Here is a 16,513-nt window from a genome sequence, read left to right as displayed (position 1 = left end):
ATATTAACCTTACTCAGATTTATTGGTCTATTTACCTTCCTTACTGCCTCCTGACTTGATCAGTTTGACTGAAACTTCTAACAACTCGTTATGACTCATTTCAGATAATAACCTAATTCATTTCTTCCAGTTGCTTGTACCTGAAGAACAGGAGAGAGAGTTGTGCTTGTGACCAGCACATCAGAGTGCTGGGACAAACACAAAGCCTTGCTGCTGCTCCAGCAGGAGTGTTTGCTTTGCTATGGAGGCTCAAGGAAGGTAGTTAGGCTATAAGACCATCTAAAAATCCCCATCATTTTAGGTCATGCCTACTTAAATACAACCTACCTTCAGTAATCAGAAGCTGGCCCAAAATATTCAATAGACATGGAGTACCAGCATGAGGAGCTATGAACTGGATATGTGCACACTAATATCGTCTGACACAGCACTACGGACTCCAGATCTGAGTTGGTTTGGGATCTCTTCTCAGATTAATTCTCTCTGCTGTGTTCCCCCAGCCTTTAGTTTGGGCATTACTGTGGAGAAGAGCAAACTTGACTCTGCCAGCACCTTCCTCAGCAGAGATGGTGATGAAAGTTACAAACTCATAGATTTTTCCAATGCCTGATTTGAATTTCTCTTCAATATTCAAAGCAGCGTGAAAGAATTGTTTCTCACATTTTTTTTCATCCCTTCCCTTTCTCCGAAATATTGAAGAAACACCCGAACAACAGGAAAAAGATTAACTTCATAGAAAGTTTTTAACAATTGTATAAGAGGAAGAAAAAGATACAGGGCTAAATCTTGACTTGAACAGCACAGCTCATTCAGTTCCATTTCAGTTGAGCTCTCTTTCCTCAGATTTAGAGGATTAAGGGCAGATTATTGTATTTGTAGACTTTGATGTAGTGAATGGTTGTTCTGTTAACAATCCATCATTGTTAACTACTCCTCAACCCAGGGCCTGTTCCTGAACATCACTTCTTTTCTTTCTTAAGAAAATAGAGGTGATAAAGGAAAAAAAAGCTGCTTTGAGTCAGGATCCAGCCTGACATCAATTGTAGTCATGGTGACTGTGGCTGTGACTGATACCCAAAACCTTAAGTTAAGGCTCCTCTACCTCACTGTCCACTTGTGGTGTGTGTGGCCACAGAGACTGATAGACAAGATGTGCAGTAAGATCAACCAGGAAATGTACAGTAAGATCAGGGTCTTGTAGTTTGATCATTACTAGAAATCAGACAATTTAATACTGAATTACAGGTAGGTAAGGTAGTTTTTCAGATAAACCAGCAGGGTCATTTGGATTATAGAAATTTGACTAGATTAATCAAAGTCACAGCTGATCACACATTGGTTTTGGAGGCAAAACTGGAAGTTAAATGTAAGTTTTGAAAGTGAGGAATATTTCCTGTCCATGTTATTTCCCTAATTTCAGTTTTCTGTGAGTTTCTACAGCCAGAGGTAGGGAAGAACTGCTGAATTCACTTCTCCGCTAAAAGAAATGTCTGTGGAACCACAGTTGAAATTGACTGTTCAGGTCAATCATGCAAAATCATTAACTGCGGATACACAAGGCTTTCCTTCCAGATTGTACGTGGACTGCACAGGAACATTTTCTACATGGCAGCTGGGGCACAGTCACTTGTTTGCATGCTGGAGGCCTTAACATGGTTGTCATCAGGACTATAGACAAGTACTTCCTTTCCAGTCGTGTTGCACTGATCTCAAGTTATGTCAGTCTCTCTTGATTATGTATTTTAAAGCCAAAAACGATCTGCCCATAAGGCAGAACAGACAGATCCTGTTCATCGTTAATCACAGGGAGGGGATGAGGGATACATGTCAGGAACAAATAGGGAAAGGTAAAGAAATGGAGAAAAATTTGAACTAAAACCACATTTTCAGAAAAAGCTCTATCCTTAAGAGAAAGCAAGATTAAGTTGTAACTTGTGCTGACCTTCATTTATTTGGCTTGTAAAATGTGAGTCAAGGTACACTTCAGATGCAGAGAACTGCCACTCTGCAAGATACTTGTCTATTAGTTTACTTTTCTATTTACTTGGTCATATCCAGACATTGGTTAAACATTGACCTTTTTGATATTGAGGCGTATTTGAAGGAAAGAAGTTGCCATTATAACACAAGATTAAGAAAATACATTTCCAGTTGTGACCTTTTTAAGGAATGTTTTAAGCAAAACTTTTATTTAGTGAAATAGTATTCTTGGATCTTGTCATTGTATTCTTGTCATTTGGAAGCTGTCCTTACTAAGGGCAGATAATTCTGAAAATTTACATCAAAAAGTTATTTCTAAAAGAGAAAAGACTAAATTAGAATATTATATATTTCTGAAAAAAGTTGGGTCTCTGCCACTGGAAAAAAAACAACAGTTTCATTAAAACAAAACAAAAACAATAACAACCAACAAATCCAGAAGATAGATTGTTATATCAAGAAACACAACCATAGCTCAGGTTTGCACTGAGCCTTCCTATCTACAATTCAGATGACAGACCTTTATATTTCATTAGGTAAATGGCACTTTTTAGCAATAACTGAACAATGGAATCAAGGTACATAACATGTTCATACTGCAGTTTGAATGGAAGGGACACTATTACTGTCCCTTTCAGATTAAGAAAGAAATTCTGAATTTTTCTGCTTTTTACTGTGAGTTACAGAAGGCTTTCAGTTTACATAATTCCACCTCTCACTAAAAGTATTGAGATATTCAGCTGCTCATGATTTGCAAATATACTTCCTTTTAGCTCTGATGGCTCTTACATCAGCATAGGCTTGTTCAGATTTTTCAGTATGTTTTGAACTTTGCATTATTGCCATTGTGTTCATTTATTTTTTTCTCTTGGTTGTAGATTTTTTTTCAAGAAGATGATCTATCATTCCCAATCCGTATCATCATTTCTTTTCCCAGGAAAAAAGAGTGCAGTTTATACAAGCACCAAAAATTGATTGTAGATATTGTGAACCAGTTTCAGATATACCCTGTAACAGCTATAGAAAATGGCTTGTATTTCATTGTGATTTCCATTAAAATTTTAGCAAATAAGGGTATCTAGAATAATTAATTCATTGAAATTTCAATATTACAAGATATTTGAAAATTGTTTGCACCAAAAATTGATGGAAAAATATTCTTACACCCAATTTCATTATTATTGCATAATAAAAGGAGCTATAATGTGGAAGAAAACAGCTTTTTTGTTGTTGCTGTTTGGATTAACGTGAATTTTGGATAATATATCATGTAGTTAAGCTGTTTGAGATAAGGATGTTATGTTAAAATTAGTTATAATATATACGCCATCTGTAAACTTAGAGAAGAGATAAAACATCTTATACTAGACTGGCATTATATATAATTTCCTTGTTATTTTTTGGACTTTGGCAAAGCAGAATCTGACTGGTATAATATTTTTTTTTAGGTATAATACTTTAATGACATTAAAGTATAAGATCCTGATAGACATCTGCATATTTTCATGTTATTAAACTTTTTGGTATTTATCGGATTTTGATTTGAACTTTAGTTCAATTAATTAAACATAATTCTTCTTTTTAAACTATAGTTTTGTTATGAAAAGACATAACAGAATTCACAATGTTATTAGAGCATTAATTTTACTCTTGTAACATCAGATTCTTTTTTGTAATTCATATGGTGTGTAAAGAGACTGTGGCCTTCTCTTGCCATAGCAACCACATCTTTTGTTTTTACTGAAAGAAAAGTAAAAAAAAAATAAACTTGAAATGGTAAAGCCTAATTATTAATTTTGGGAAAGTTATCCTTTTATTTACCATTGTTATGTCCTTCAGAGAGGAAATGTTGATTAGAAAGTCTCTTGCTGATACCAAATTATCTATTACAGCATATCTCTTATGAGCTATTTTGAGAGAGAAAGTAAAGAAATTAAGGCCACATTCTGAAAAAGCTTTCATGGGTACAAAAGATATATAGATATTTTTTATTTATACTTTAAGTTCCCCATTACCTACACTGGAATGCATGAAGTGTTGCCAGTTTTTATGTAGAAATGTAGATTGCAGATGGTTTTTGCTCCTGCTGAAGAATTTCTTATTAATGCTGAAGAATTTTCTTATTAAGGAAACCTGAGATTTATTAAAAAAGATTATTTCAAATTTCAATTATTATTATTATTTTTTGGTAGGACAGAACCTACATCTTTATTTCAAATTTTGTATTTTGAGTATTAGGTTAAGTATGTGTTTTTCCTGTATCTCACCAAAAATTCATCTTGTATTCTGTACATCAACCATATTGCTAGTTTTTCCCCATGTTTACCCCTTGTAAATATGTATCTGTGTGCCTTGTGCAGTTCCATCAGGTTTTCGCCTCCTTGCTTGGAGCCCATAAAGCTGTTCTTCCTTAATAAGAAGTCCAAAGGCCCAGTTATTTTCTTTGTAGATGTAATCTCTCATCTTGAACCAGAATGTTGAAGGCTGGCTGCATTCTGGCAATACCTCATTTTCTCTTCTTCCTCTTTTCCATAGATGTTATGTCTTCAGGCATGTCTAAGGGTATTACTGCTTTGCTCTTGCTGTTAGCAATTGCTAATATTTAATAGTTCATGCAATAATGATCTAAAGTGGGAGTGTTTTTGCTTTGCACGTCCACTTTTTGCCTTGCACTCACATATAGACTTAAAAAGCACATTCCTTCTCCCATCTTGACTTCAGTGTTTTATCAGCTGCTAACATAAACTTTTGAAATTACTTTATGGGTGTGATGTACCCAACTTCTTTCTCACAGCACAAATGCTTTTTGGAGATTGAAACATTAATGTAATTTGGAAAATCAAAATAGCAGATCTGACAGATTAATAAAATACTGAATTAGGGAAGTCTTTCTTAATTGCTAAGTAGTTTTTTTTCTTCCTATCTTGCTGGTTTGTGGAGTGAAATCAGGACTGAGATTTAGAAATGAAAACTCTCCTCAGTACGTGTCTTTTGCTGTCTCACATTTTGCAGTTTCTTTCAGCTGGTTGGAATCCTTTATTATTTGAAGTTAATCATGTATTATTTGAAGTTAAATCAGTGTACAATAGGATGCTACAATACTTACAATATCTATATGTATATTATTAATTATGTCTTCCTACTTTATAATCTCATATGTAAGAAATACACTCTATTCTTATGTGAACAAAGGGTACATTGTTAAAAATGAATTGAAAGCTGATGAGTAGTTGGTATTGGGTATATGAACAGGCTTCTGTTTCATGTAACATTGAGTTATCAGATTTACTTTGGGTAGTACTATACACAACCTTTAACAATTTTCAAGAACACTTGGAATTTATCAACATGTTTTTCATTAATTTTGCCCCAAATTTATATTAATTAATACTTTAATTTATGTATTATTTGTTTTATTAAAATCATTAAAGCACAGATCCTGTTTCTTCATTTTGACTTGCATTTCAATGTACAGATGCAATTTTCTGCTTATGTAAACATTAGCAATAGGTCTTAGGTACCTAAAAGAAAAGGAATGCTGAACAAATTTTATTTGGCTTCCATGGCACTGTGGAATTGTTGCTGTCTTCCAAGCTCAGTGCCCTCCCACATTAGCTCTTAACTTCCTAGTTGGCTATAGGTTTCCTCACATACATGAGATATATTGAGAGATACTTGATAAATTGTAAATTTAAAACCCATCCAGATTTTGCCTTAATGGGTGTTTCCCGGGGTTTATTATGTACTTCTCACTGAAAGTGATCTGTAAGTATGCAGTTCATGGAATCTGTGTATCTGAATGTACAGTAGAAAAGAACTTAAAATTGATCTATTTAAAAATATTTTTCTGTCAAATTTCTGCTAATAGACATTCATGCTCTTTAGGCAACAGCACAAATAGCTTAAGATTGCGTTAATGACAAACTAGATAAATATTTAATTTCAAATGCAGCTTTGTAGATCCTGATTTTTTAGACCAAGCTTCTTACTACTATTTCAGTATTATACTATTAGTATATCTTACTACTACTTTAGTATTATCAGTGTATATATATATATGTATATATATATATATATATATATTTTTTTTTTTTTTCTGCCTATCATCAATTTGATTTTTCATCTGACTCTATGGCAGTGCAAATCAAGTTCAAATTCAAAGCCATTGAGTCACAGCAGTTCCACTGATACAGAATTCAATTGCATTCAGGCTTGGGGACTACAATTTTAAAGCTTGATAAGGCATGTTTTAACAGTGCAAAGAGTGCTCATGTTGGAGCTCATCAAAATAGCTCTGAGCAAGTTAATATCCCTACCATACTGCAATACCCTGCAGAGATATTATTCCAGGTCCTGAAAACCATATGCATATGTTAGGAAAGAGATGAGCTTGGGCTAATTAGCCTTGATTTTCAGCAGGGCCAGTTAGCTTGGCTGCTTAGCTAGCACACTGCTAATGGAGCTGTGCCGCTTTAACTTCCACAGGCTTATTTTTGGTAGCTCAGGGACCTCTAGACTGAACATTGTGTTTTGTACAGATGTACTCTGTAGACCTGTGTTGTACAACCGAGCTGTTCCCAATCAACCTATTTAGAAGAGCTACCTGTATTTTTATTGGTCTATAATATCATATTTATTCTAACAAAATAATATATAGTGTTTTTTAATAGAACATTTATGTTCTTTCAATCTAAAATACAATGATTGGTAAGAACTTCAGCTCCAGTTGCTGACGAATAGAAACATACATTTTTATTCTGCAGTCTTTTGTTACAATGTTCGTTATGTCCTAAGATTACTATCAAGGTAACTGGTACTAGAGTAAAAAGCTTTTTCTTCCTTTGGCAAATCATTCTGCTCCCTATTGTCATTATCTTCTACTGAGAAAAGTCACAGAAATGTTTCAAAAGACTGTATATTGTGTATCTCACCTATAGGATATTCAAGTATATGTTGTATACTCAAACCATTAAATCATATTACTTGACCTACATTACAAATCTCTGGAGCTACCCACTAAATGAAGTGGTATCTTTGCTTAGGAAGTATGAAACATATGAGAGCTCTCTCTCATATATATGCATATGCATCTCTTTATATGCATATAAACAAAAACCCAATTCCCAATTTCAATGTGGGTCCAGTGTTACAAGACTTTCAGCACTTCAGGTTAATTTGAACAGGCAAGCAGAATTTTGGTATTAATGTGGCCATACATTTATCCCTGATAAAAGCAGGAATGCAAAAAGTGAAAATTGAAAAAAAATATGTCAGGGCCCCAAAAACTTCTGACACGAATGGTTTTGGGAAGGGGTTGCAAAGACTGATCAGGAAGATTCTTAATTTAAGGTTACTCTGTGCCCCCTTTTGAGGCACTGGAATTTGAATTATTGTACAATGTTTGCTCTTACAAACATGATAGTCAATTATTATTGAATGTGTTATGTAAATAATCTTGGTATTTATATTAGAAGACAAAAAAGTCTAATGCTTCCTTTGTGTCTCTGTGATTAGTTTTAAGCATTGGTGAAGGTGGATTCTGGGAAGGCAGCACCCGGGGACATGTTGGATGGTTTCCTGCAGAATGTGTTGAAGAAGTTCAGTGTAAACCAAATGAAAGCAAACCAGGTAATCATATCAAGTTCTTGTTGAATTCTAACAATGACAAATGTGATGTATCTGGACTAGCAGCCTAGATGGTAATGTGTTATACAGCAGTGCTTTTATGCAATATTAGAAATTGGAGAATTAAATAAAGCTGAGCTGCTGAATTAAAAAATAAAGATGGGTATATTGATTAGATTTTACTGGATGCTGTCCAAGCAAACAGTCTTTCTAATGAAGGACTATGCTGTGAAGTTCTGCAAAAGCTCTAACATAGCAATGTATTCAGACATTTTGTAAAACATAATGCTGTGTTTTATTTTATACAGTATTGGAGAATGACTAATTAGATAAATAATAGAAGGAAAATTGGTCAGTTGTCTCCCAAACTTGAGGTAGTCATAGAATGTATTAATCTCTTTTTCATGGGAGTAAGGTTCCCTCTGTTGACCTTTTTGCTAAATTTTAGAGGCAGCATCCATTAGGGCACGTCCCACTACAACCTTACTGATTAAAAATGAAATAGAATTCTCTGTTATCATACGCTTCAACTGCCATAAGTAAAGGAAGACTGACTTTAGGCAAACAGTCTTTACTGTTCATGTATAGTAAAAGAAAGAAAATATGTACACTGAAGCATGTTATTTTAAGAATTACCTAACATCTTGTAATTTCTCTCCTTTTAAGAATTAAGATATGAGGGCATACTCTCCAATTAAAAGCTCATTATAAATGAGCTCCAAGAATATAATTAATGTTCTCCATGAGTGTGTGCAGTTTTAATTTAACTATTGATGTGTTTTGGATCTCCGATGTATTAAGAACTTCCTGGCAATACACAGAAAATACACTAAAATTTATATATAGTATTGTTGATTCATGAACATTATTATTTTATATATGCCATTATAAACTACACAGGCATACTTTTTTTACTTCTTGCATGTGCACTAAATAGGGGTATACGTGTATGTATAAACAAGATATAATGAAATAGAATTCACTGGATGAGGTAATTCCAGGGTTGTAAGGATTTGAAAATGTTTGTAAGATTTGATAATAATTTTAATTTCCTTGCTTACAATGGAAGCTGAGGTAAGATGAACATGAAAAAGTAGATTCTATAATAAGAAAGCTTTAAAAGAATGAGGGAATGAGGCATCGAGAACACTGCTCTAGATAACTATGCACTGTATGGAAAGGTTATACTTCCATTTCTCTTTTGAGAAATTAAAAAAAAAAAAGAGAGAGAGAGAGAGAGGAAGAGGCAAAACCAAGCTTAATGTTTGAGAGAACAGATTTAGCCTCTAAAATAGTGAGAATAGTTGTGATAGTTGTGTAGCTCCTGAAAGGGCTGAAGAAAAACAAACAAACAAACAGAATTTAAAATCATAGAAGAATATTAAACAAAAGAAAGATTGAGGTTGGAAATGGAAAATCTAGGAGCAATGAAGTTCTCAAGTACTAAAAAGGAATAACAAGTTGAATTTCCAGTGAAATTTCAGTTTTTGGAAACACTATGGAAAATGAATAAATTCAGTCTGTGTGGGACATGAGTTATGGAAGAGCCACACAACTGTTCTGAAGATCCTTCAATAACATCTTGTGGCCACTTAACTGAAAGACTTCAGAAAGACATCTATCATAAACATGTTTCTTGATTCATAGCAGCTCTGAATTAAATTTGAATTGTGCATCTGTGTCCAAATATGAAAAAAATATCTGGGAAGGGGCATTAAGTGAAGTTCTGAAATATGAAAGAAGTTTTGCATTACCTTTAGTCATATACAGTGGTTTTGAAAAAAGAAGGTAATCAAACCTGTTTGTCACAAATCCTTTAAGCTCTTCTCAAGAAACAGTGTAGGAAGTAAATTCAATATATTATGATTGTTTTAATATGTGACAAGGTTGTTTGCAAGCAAATATTGCTTTGATCAGACAAAGTAAAATGCAAATTAAGAAGAAAAATGTTGTGAGAATAGCAAAAGGATTACCAAATCTGAAAGTGCTGAAAGAATATCAACAGAAACATCTTACAAATTTTCTGACATGAAATTATGAAAACTTATGCCATGTGTCTGGCAAAACTCAAATTTATACTTACTGCATACTATTGTCTTTCTGATTGTTCTTGTATTTGTTTCTTGTTTAATGTTAACACTAGTTAAAAGTCCTTAAATACAATATTCTTCTTCTCCAAAAAAGAAGAAAATGTAATTAAACAAACTTGAATGGGCACATTTTCTATACCTTTGAGTGCATTCCTGTATTTTGCTGGGCTCTCTGGAAAAAATTTAGGGTTCTGGCCTGCAACTAGGGCATAAATGAGGTACATACTTCTGTGTGTGATGTGATAGAAGCTGGGGCTGTAAGTGTGAAATAATATGTGAAATGCACACTATGCACCATATTATTATTGAAGTATGGTATAGACTGAAAGCAGCTAATCACTGAATTGCTCAATGTAGTCAGTTTCATTCCTTTTGCATAGGAAACAATGGAAATGAAAGAAGAGAGCTTTACAAGCAAAAATCAGTCTGTACTCCCTCCGAGTACAAATGCAAAAGTAATTTAGAAAAAATGTGTTAAGCATGGTGAAATGATTAGAAATTAAATTAGGTCTGCTGGGACTGCTGAAAGAACATCAGCTGAGAAACATCATAAACATGTGGAAGTTGCAAGAATTTGCATCTTGGACTTTGCAAAGCAGCAGAACTCCTTATGATAATGATTTAGTAAGTAGATCGTCTTAATGTGTAGGAAATGAATTTCAAACTCAGCTCTTTTCAGACCAGGACCAAAGCAAGAGTTCTTTTCTACAAATGAGATTTAGGAACATTTCTTCAAACAGCTTCCCTTTGCTATTAAGTTTGAATAATTATGTTTAATAGTAGCTTGTCATTTGCACACCATGAATGAAAGAAAGAGAAATAGTTCTTGGAAAAAACAAACCACAATTAAACACTACATGCCCAGTAAAACTGGCGGGCAGGTGTTTCGTGTCATGCTGATGTATAATCTCACTTGTAAGACATGTTCAATTTTCAGGGAACTTCATTGCCATCCAGACTCTTCTGTGGAAGTAGGCAGCACATAACAGCACCTGGTTCCTGTGATCTCTTCAAAGATATCATGCTAGCTTGGCAAGTTCTGTTTTCCAAAAAAATTCATATTGACTGGCATTAATTCTATACCCCTTCTTTAATCCTTCATTAATTGAGCCTTGTAGGAATTATTCCATTATTTTGCTACGATTGATGCTAGGCTTATAGGCTTTTAATTATCCAGCCTGTCTCATTACCCTTTAATAGCACTGGCAAAGAACATGTTTTCTTTCAGTCTTATGAAGTTTCCTTGGTATTTCAAGACCTAATGAAAAACGAATAATGACAAGGAAAATAATTATCAGTGGTCTGCTAAATTCCTTTGCTTGCTTTTTCAAAATTCTTAGGCACAAAATCTTTGTACCATCTCATTTTAAACAGTGTAGCTTTAGTAAGCAGTTTTTAACATTCACCAGTAGCTTTGTTAGAGTCGAAAGTATTCCTTCAGGTGAGATTGAAGTATTCCTTCAGATGAGATTGATACAGCATCTTAGTTTTTTCTCCCAGAACAAAAACACAATACAAATGTTACATACCTTTTCTTTCTGCATTGACAGTTTTCCTATGTTATTTAGTTATGAATACATTCCATTCTTGATTTATTTTTTTTTTTATATTCCTAAATATTTAAAAATATACGTTTTTCATGTGTGTCAAAGTGTTCTGGGTGGATTAGAATGATGCTCTGTGCAGGAGAAGCTTCATACATGTTAAATCCAAGTTAACTGAAATTTATGGAAATGTGAGGCACTACCGTGGGTTAACGGACATCTTAACAGAATTTACTAGCTAAGGGGTACAGCTCACAGAATCACAAGTCATCTTGAATCTCTGGCAGCAATAGTTTGTATCCACCAAGAATGCACTATGACATAGCTTTAATTTTTCTATCCATAGAAGAGCAAGGCTTCCTTTTACTCATTTACTCTATCCTTAAAATTTGTTTTCATTCTTAAAAATATTAAGAATTGCTGCCTAATACCGTCCAATGGAAAATGATTTACAGAAGAATAAGTTGTCCATAACATCAGTTGTCCACCATCAATGGAAGACACAATTTTTTTCCTCCTACTTAAGTATAAGTATTTTCATTTGTTTTTCTTCCATCATAAGGTATTACTCCGACTTAAGAGATTTGCTACAAATATGTTTTTTACTGGACTTGTGATTTTATATTCCATGTCCTTCAGCACTCAGATATAGATAACCTGATTGCTTGTAGCTGAAGTATTCATTTAGTTTTCAAGCTAGAAGTTATCTTTAATTACATTCCATCTTTACTGTATATTATTCCTTCTTGCTATGTTCTCTCTCTACTGATGTGCCTGTAGAACTGTTAGATTTTACAGATGATGTTGAAATGCAGGCAGACTCAGCGTGTCTTTTAGTAATTCTCACTTTAGTAATTCTCTTTCATCTCTTGGCCTTCTCAGTGTACCTTTCCTTGAGTTCCTTGCTCATCTTTCATATCCTCTTTGGGGTGATTTTTCACTAAGTAGCAAACTCCGTGCTTTTTTCTGTCCTGTGGCCTTAGGGTACACATTATACATAGTTGTAGCATGTCTAATTCAATGAGTGAGGAGAAGATGTGACATTACAAATCTCTGTGCTTCAGATACCAGTTGATTTCCTAGCAAGTTGACTTTATTTCTCAAATTTTGTCCTTTTCAAATACACATCTTTTATTTACCATTCAATTCAGTTTAATAGCCAAGTTTGTCTAAATCCTGTTTTACTTGTCCTTCCAGTTCTGTACAATCCTTTGTTTCTGACTTATACTTACTGCTCAGCTTCTCATTTTCTATCCATCTTTTTTTCTTTCCTTCCTTCTTTTTTTAACTTCTTTCTGAAGCTGCTCTACTAAATGAGATGGAGTGTTTTGCTTTGTTTACAATAGCTTCATAGATACTATTAGGTTTTTGTAGCCATCTTCCTAGCTGGTGATTTTTAGACACCTGATGAAATGTTCTGGAATGACTACCAGTTTTTATATTCACAATATTTCTGTCTATTTTACTTTAGATGGTCTTTACTTTTCTAAGATTGTACTTCACAATGCTCTCTTTGCATGTTCCTACATAAAATCTAGACTGGGATTTTTCACCTGGCAAAGTAGTGCTTTTTCTTCTACTACAGATAGAAGTCAGAGACTTTATCTACATTAGCAAGTAGTCCAAGAGGTGGAAAGCAAATCCAAAGAATGAACCCAGCATCTGTAACACTGGAGTCCTGGGTGTTTATTTCAGACTACTTCTAATCCAGGCATGTTGATTGAACAACCACCAGTGGCATCTTTCATTTAATTTCCTCCTAAAAGGATCCAGTTTGCAAACTCTAAGGCTGCTCAGTCTTGTGGGCTACAGCAGAGTAGGCAGTACTTAGAAAGCATGTTCCTGGCCCAGACTAAAATGCTAATATAGACGTTCCCATGCTGACCTCTAGTGTCATTGATGCTCAGAGCAGATGCTACCTAGCATCTAAGGTGGGATTTCTGCCTCCAAATGTCTGTACCTAAACGTTCAGCGTAGCTTGCTTCTGCGTTTTCAGCAACTTGAAAATACAGTTTTCCAGTAGGTAAGATTTTTCGGTAATAAAATAGTTCCTTTACCTGTTTCTTTTTACCTATGTAGCCATGCAATGATGTGGATGTGAGTATCCACAAAAACAGTGTTCTGTTTTATGGTGAAGATCAGGAATATGCTACCCACTACATTTTTGTATAAACTGCATTCCATTTCAACAAAAAGTGGGAAAAAATAATCTATCCTGGAACAAAAAAGTCAGTGTGATGAACTAGATCTGAGTTGGTTTCAAGCCAATCCTCAAAACCCAGGTGATTTAGGAGCTTGTTTTAATACTAGTCAACCAATTCTGACAACTCTCTGTAGCTGAGGATGCAGATCAACTCTAGTTTTTGTCTCAAGTAGTGGAAATTTAAAGAATGAATCTCAGCAAGTTTCTGCACTTTAGCTTTGCTGAGCAAAGCATTTGTGTTTCTCAGTAATGATAAACAGCAGTTTGGGAAAAGACTTCTAAATGAATCATCACTCTATAATAATACTAATTCAGAAGCCGAGGTAACTTGAGAGTTGTTTTTGTCTACACACTAGCTATAGGGTGGAGTAATGTGCTTCCCACACAACCTGGTGATGTGTGTTCTGTCTGATCAAGGCCAACTTAAAAGACACTGCAGACTTCCAGTCCCTGCTCTTCTGACCAAGATGTAACAGAAGTTTCTTACTATAACAGTAGTGTTTGTAGGAAGGATATCTGTCCTTTGGAAGACGGAGTCTACCAACTGATTTCACTGGTCAGATAATCCCTCTCAAATTAAGAGTGATTTTCTTTTGCTAACAGTATGAGCTTGGTTTCAAGAAAGAGTAAAATAAAGATTCCATGATTCCTCCAGTTTTTGAGAACACCATAAAGCAAAAACATGGAATAATTATTTAAAATAAAGAAAATATAAGCCTAGATCTAGAGCTAAGCCTGTCTGCATCTTTATCTCTGAATAAGTAATTTTTAATTCATAATATTTTACTGTTTCATCTCCTCAGCTGACATGCACTTCATCCCTTTCACTCTGATTTTCATTCTTGCTAAGAGCCACTTAGGAATAACTCTAATCAGTTGAAAAGGAGCAACACAATTCTCTAAAGCATTGAAATAGGCTAAAATTAAATTGCACAGCAATATAAAATTAAACTTATATGTTAGGAAACTCAACATTTCAAATGCATCTGGGATTGCTGATGTGTGAATTCAGACATGCAAGTGCACTTTTTTTTTTTTCTTTTCTGCTTCTTGCATTTTTTTCTTCTATGTCCATCTAACAATAAAGGATAAAAAGTGCAAATTCTGAAGAGTGTCTCGAAAAGAAAGCAGTTACCATTATAGTACCTTCCTTTTACTTCCACAGTTTCCTTCACATATTCTGCACAAAATTTCAGTCCATCTAATGTGAAGAAGTAACTTTCAAAGCTTGTGAACATATAAAGAAGCCAAAACTTTCTAATGTTACAAATTACTTAAGAAGTATGAAAAAGATAAAGGTATATAATGAATGATTTATTAAGTGATCTAAACTTCTTAGGAATTTAAGCCCTGTTATTAAAGACAGGATACTTGAGCCTGTGGCAGAATTTGAGAAGCACCGTTATGCAGTGTACTAACAATCTAGAAATAACACGTAACTTTTGGATTCCTCATTGTTCTTATGAAAACTACACAGACTAACACTTTTTTTTTTTTTAACCATCAAAGTCCAGAGTCAAATTTTTTTTTAAATGTTTTAAACCAATGTTTTTTTTTTGGTTCGTGTTTTAACCAATCATTTGGCATATCTCCATTGTTATTAGGCAAAATCCATAGCTTTTTCCTTCTGGAATTTTGCATCATTTCAGATTTTATTAAGAATTTATACATTTATATTAACATCTCTCCCCTGTACTAATAGTTCTTTTTTTTTCTTGGTTAGAGTTACTTGCTAGTGTCTTATGATCTTACAATCAAATATATTTGGCCTTTGCTCTTTCTGTAAATATCTTCAATTATAGTATGTTATATTATAGTAGGAGTAGGGTTTGAGCTTTTATTTTTTTATTCTACATCCCCTCTTCCCTCCCCCCCCCTTTTTATTTTTTGAAATACTGCTTAATAAAGATTTGCTGATACACCTATATATGTATTATTTATTTCAGAATATAACTTCTGTTAAAATAATTCTGGGTATGTATTTGGATTAAATAAAGTGTGGTATTTCATTTAACTCATTTCATTTAGCATAACCTAAAACTTTCTTTAGAAAACCATTTGCTTAAAATGGCTGACACAAAGCAAGGCAAATCTTACGTGTATTCAGAAAGTGTTGGTAAATCACCTTTTCTTCTGTATTCTCTGGTACTAAATGACATATTTATTTTTTTTGCCCCTCTTATTTTTAATGGTTCAGATTAAAGGCTTGACAACAGAGGCTGAAAACTCTTTGAAACATTCCCCAATTATCTAAGTTCAAATTCATAATAATTTAAGGAAGATGATAAGAGTGTCTCCTTATAGTAATGGCAGTGCTGGAGATGTTCAAGAAAATGATACCTAAATAGCAGCACCTGGTAGATAGTCCATAGTCTGATCTTAAATTACGTCACTGCTTTTTGCTTTCATACCTGCCTGCAACAAAAGCGAGAGGAAAGTGGCCTTTTCCAGCTTGCTAACAGATCTGTGAGTGCCTGATGGCGAAAAAGTTACTTGATAATATACTGCTTGATGATAGTAACTGAACATTGTAGAAGTAGTGTGAAAACAAGCATGCTATTTTGATTCATTAAAAAAAAAAGTTATTACATTACATACCAATTGCAGCTTTTATTCTGTAGTGAAAACCATGTAAGTGGTTTCTCTTTCGCCAGAAAGCTGTTAATTTTTTTACTGGATTGGTATCAAAGGGAAACTCTGGCATCTCAACTTGCCATGTGAACTGTTAACCACAGCTGGTGAGGTAAGGCTTTTAATTTCTTCTTAAGGGGACCATTTTCTCTCTAACTGGCATACCTTTCTTGGGCTGGATCATCTCTAGGTAGGCAGCCCCAGACCTTTCCAGTATCTCAGGTGGCCTGGCATGTGGCCAGAGAGCTTGCAAAGAAGTTATTCTACTGGGGTTATTCATACCATCTCCTTTCAATTTATCTCTGTCTCACTCTGACATCTCACAGGTGTCTTTTTCTTAGTATCAGCCACTCCATGTTCTGCCTGGAGGGCAGAGTCAGAAGGCACCAGTTAGGAACTGCAGCAGATTTTCTGTGGCATTGGTTTTAAGGGTTGGGCTT

The 16,513-nt window shown here is 34.3% G+C and overlaps 1 protein-coding gene across 1 annotated transcript in view; it reads left to right on the top strand.

Moving 5' to 3' along the window:
• Window positions 1-16,513, top strand: part of SHANK2 (SH3 and multiple ankyrin repeat domains 2) — a 308,073-nt gene that overhangs the window by 96,927 nt on the left and 194,633 nt on the right. The window contains exon 12 of the mRNA XM_032187848.1: window positions 7,495-7,608. Coding sequence (XP_032043739.1) covers window positions 7,495-7,608 — 114 coding nt within the window. The remainder of the gene's footprint in view (window positions 1-7,494; window positions 7,609-16,513) is intronic.

This window comes from Aythya fuligula, chromosome 5 (genome assembly GCF_009819795.1).
Source record: "Aythya fuligula isolate bAytFul2 chromosome 5, bAytFul2.pri, whole genome shotgun sequence".
In the NCBI taxonomy this organism is placed as follows: Eukaryota; Metazoa; Chordata; class Aves; order Anseriformes; family Anatidae; genus Aythya; species Aythya fuligula.
This window is presented reverse-complemented; position numbering and strand designations above follow the sequence as displayed.